At 63.3% G+C, this 3765-nt stretch overlaps 1 protein-coding gene across 1 annotated transcript; it reads left to right on the top strand.

Moving 5' to 3' along the window:
- The first annotated feature begins 1042 nt into the window (after window positions 1-1042).
- On the top strand, window positions 1043-3534 carry MRPL11 (mitochondrial ribosomal protein L11). Its single transcript, XM_004618439.2, has 5 exons — window positions 1043-1266; window positions 1469-1564; window positions 1957-2050; window positions 2129-2288; window positions 3270-3534. Exons 1-5 carry the CDS (start codon window positions 1144-1146, stop codon window positions 3373-3375), a joined length of 579 nt encoding a protein of 192 aa, XP_004618496.1. The 5' UTR covers window positions 1043-1143; the 3' UTR covers window positions 3376-3534.
- Window positions 3535-3765: the final 231 nt, after the last annotated feature.

Below are 3765 nucleotides of genomic sequence, written 5' to 3'. Positions count from 1 at the left end.
GTACAGCGAGGAGGGCATGGTTTGTCTTGCACGCGGCTGACCCAGGTTTGATTGCATGAGACTTTCCAGTGTGGGTCTTTGGCAAAAAGCCCCCAAATACGGGCCTCTCCATTTGAACACCGGAGCACTGAAGAGTAAGTGGTTTTCTTTGTCTCTAACCCTCACAAGCCTCGGGAGACAGTTACAGAAAGTGGTTATATTATATGCTCTCCTGGTGAACATGCAAGCCCTAAGCATCGCCAGGAGTGATCCTGAGCACAGAGCCAGAAGCCATCCCAGAATACTGCCAAGTGGCCCAACCGCTCCCCCGAGAAACACACAGGGTGCCCTTAAAATGTGCTATAGGCACAGTGCGTGGCACCTAGCAAGTGCCCCCAATTAAAAGTTAAGCTTGACAAGGTTCTGGCTGACTTTACAGGTCTCGCGGTCTATAAATGTATTCCAGCCTTGATAGCCCACTGTCAAGGTTTGGTTCTCACGGCGCGGTGATGGGGCGGGCATTGTTCTACCGCGGCTCTATACGAACGAACTCGGTGGATCCATCTCGAGGGACCGAGAATATAAGATGCAGGGACCGCTACATTGTCTATTCCTCTACTGGGCAGAGGAGAAAACCGAGCATAGCTCAATAACACGATCAAGTTCACAGACAGCAACCACTGGGCGCTTTGCTTCGGATATCCCAGCTGAGTAGGCTTCGAACACCAGGTGAGAGGACGCAAGCTCAGATTTAAGGTCACGACCACCAGCCGATGGCGCCCGAGAGCACAGCGAGCGGCGGGACTCGCGGAAGCGGCCGGACTACGACACCCACAATGCCTTGCGCGCACCACTGCCCACCCCGCCCTGGGCTTAGCTGTCCGAGGCATTGCCTGTGCGCATTCCGGGAGGAATAGGGGTACCCAAGCCATAAGGGTCCTTTTCCTGTCTTCCGGAACGAACATGATTCTTTGTTTTCCTCGTCAATCCTCCCTGTCTTACTAGTTACTTCTTTCAGAAGGTCTGAAAACACGCTGAGATTTGTGGGCTTCACCCGCTCTATCCTCGGGTGAGGGCCTTTGACCTCTGACCCAAGATGGCGGCGCCCAGAGCCGTCGCTCCTGCTGTCGCCCTGGGGTGAACGAAGCCCGGGAACTCGGCGTCATGTCCAAGTTAAGCCGGGCCACTCGGGCTCTCAAGAAGCCCGAGGCCGGCGGCGTAATCCGGACCATCGTGCGGGCGGGCCAGGCCATGTCCGGGCCGCCTCTGGGGCCCATCCTGGGTCAGGTGCGGCCGTCACGGGGACGGGACGCGGGCGGCGCGGGGCGGGGGGCGTGAGCGCGGGGGGCGCGGTTCGGAGCTGGGCTCGGCTCCCTCCACCCTCTCCCGCGGCCGGGACGGGGCGTCCAGAGCAGCCGGCGCCCAGAGCGTGGCCGCGGCTCGGAACCCGCCGGCCCTCCCCGCGCTCACCCCTCCGCTTCCCTCCCAGCGGGGCGTGTCCATCAACCAGTTCTGCAAGGAGTTCAACGAGAAGACCAAGGACATCAAAGAAGGCATCCCTCTGCCCACCAAGATTTTTGTGAAGGTGCAAGACCGAGCCCCTTTTCCCGGGGCTGCTCCCCCGGGCTCTCCGTCCGCCCCTTCTCGGCACGGTGCCGCCTCTGGGGCCCATGTGCTTCCGGTGGGCGACCGGTGCTTCCGGTGGGCGACCCACCCCCCACCCCCGCTGCGCATTCCCCCCCACCCTCCACCCCCGCCGCAGCGCAAGACCTGCCGCACCCTCCATTGTACCGGGGCTCGGGCCAGCCAGCCGGAAGGGGGGCGCGGCGTCTCCTTTACTTTCCCACAGATTTTGTAGACCCTGGAGGAAGGGGAAGTTGCGTGGGGGGCAGGGGGGGCGGAAGCGAGGGGACCCCAGGGAGACATTCCAAGGACAGGTGGTGCAGAGTGAGTTTCACGTTTCTCTCGCCTCCGTAGCCCGACAGGACGTTTGAAATCAAGATTGGCCAGCCCACCGTCTCCTACTTCCTGAAGGCCGCCGCGGGCATTGAGAAGGGGGCCCGGAACACAGGTGAGTGCGGCTGGGACCCCGCCTCCTGGAGGGGCTCCGGAAGGAAAGGACGGGCCCTGATGGCTCGCCACCCCCCAGGGAAGGAGGTGGCAGGCCTGGTGACCCTGAAGCACGTGTATGAGATCGCCCGCGTCAAGGCCCAGGATGACGCCTTCGCTCTGCAGGACGTGCCGCTGGCCTCCGTCGTCCGCTCCATCATCGGCTCTGCGCGCTCGCTGGGCATTCGGGTGGTAAAGGAGTGAGTGGCATGGAGAGGGGCCCGCGGGAGGGGAGAGGGTATGGGTGCTCGGCAGGGGTGCACGGCCTTGTCGTTTGGGGAAGGGCGGGAACCACTGGACTCTGGGCAGATCCCCCCAGCTCCTGTGTCGTTTCCCCACGCAGGAAGCAGGGGACGCCTATTTGTGGGGCGTTGGTTGCTGGGTTGCCTGCGCGGATGAAAGGAATTTACAGGTGTCCTGAGCACCGAGCAGGGGCTCCTGGTTTTCCGGGGGCCAAGGTGGGGGGTGGGGCGGCAGGGCTGTCAGTGACGGCTCCACAGAGTAAGGGACGTCTGAGCAGAGACCTGGCAGAGGGAGGAAGAAGGGGTGGGGCAGGGTGCAGTCTGAACGTTCGGATGGGCGTGGGGGAGGCCAGGCAAATGGGCGCGCATGCAGGGAAGGCACCTGATGGTGACTGAAGGTTGTATTTGGCCCCCAGCCCAGGGGGGGACCTGGGGGAGGGACATTCTCATGGTTCCAGGGGACTCGGGAATTGTTCGCTTCAAATGTGAGGTTGGACGGGGAGGTGTGACCTCTCTCGGGGATCACACCCGGGGCCTCCTGCATGTGAGGTGTGACCTCTTGGGGATCACACCCGGGGCCTCCTGCATGTGAGGTGTGACCTCTCTCGGGGATCACACCCGGGGCCTCCCACACATCCCCTCCCTGGTCCCTTTTCACAAATCTTTCCTTGTTAGGAAATCGGGCTCCCCGCCCCGAGGCCCCTTGGGCCGCCTGGTGACTTCAGAGGGTTTGGGGTTCGGGGTAAAGGCAGTGAGCCTGGACTTGGGGTGTAGCCTGACCTAGAGGGGTGAGCGGGGCTGTGGGAGGGAGGGAGAGGCTGGTGGAGGGGTCGCCTGGCGTCCCTGGCAGAGGGATGGGGGTCAGATTGGGGGGTCTTGAGACAGTGCCGTGGCCGGGGCGAGTGCCCCCAGCCCCCAGCCCCTCTCTCTGCCCCGCAGCCTCAGCGCGGAGGAGCTGGCCGCTTTCCAGAAGGAACGAGCCGTGTTCCTGGCTGCTCAGAAAGAGGCGGATTTGGCAGCTCAGGCAGAAGCCGCCAAGAAGTGACCTCCGTTCCCCGACTGCAGGACCTTAAGGGAGCAGCTGGAAGGGGGGACCCTAAGCTGGGGGGTGGGGAGGGCCCCCCCCAGGCCTCTCCAGGCGCAGACTCTCATGTTTCCCCACGGCCATGGAGCCAGGCGAAATAAACATCTTTGTCACCCTCTCCACTCCTGTCATGGGGCCCGGGGGGACTGGACGGCGCAGCCCCCAGGAGTGGGGCCTTTCTGCCACATTCGGCCACAAAACCGCTTCTGGGGCAGAGGCTGGAGAGAAGCTTCCTCCCTCAAGCTGGGAGGCCTGGGGGCGCGGGGGTAGCTGGTGGGGACAGCGGCAGATCCCCCCACTCAGCCCGGCGCCTGACTCACCTCGCATGTGTGAGGCCTGGGGGTCTTGGTG

The sequence above is a fragment of the Sorex araneus genome, chromosome 6 (assembly GCF_027595985.1).
Source record: "Sorex araneus isolate mSorAra2 chromosome 6, mSorAra2.pri, whole genome shotgun sequence".
NCBI classification, from domain to species: Eukaryota; Metazoa; Chordata; class Mammalia; order Eulipotyphla; family Soricidae; genus Sorex; species Sorex araneus.
Note: the sequence above shows the minus strand (reverse complement) of the source record. Positions and strands in the feature narration are given on the sequence as shown.

Bases quoted from the DNA above. Each gene is read 5' to 3' on its own strand.
- MRPL11 (XM_004618439.2), top strand. From the start codon at position 1,144: ATGTCCAAGTTAAGCCGGGCCACTCGGGCTCTCAAGAAGCCCGAGGCC. The intron at 1,267-1,468 runs GTGCGGCCGTCA...CTTCCCTCCCAG, and splicing joins TGGGGCCCATCCTGGGTCAG to CGGGGCGTGTCCATCAACCA. The intron at 1,565-1,956 runs GTGCAAGACCGA...TCGCCTCCGTAG, and splicing joins CCACCAAGATTTTTGTGAAG to CCCGACAGGACGTTTGAAAT.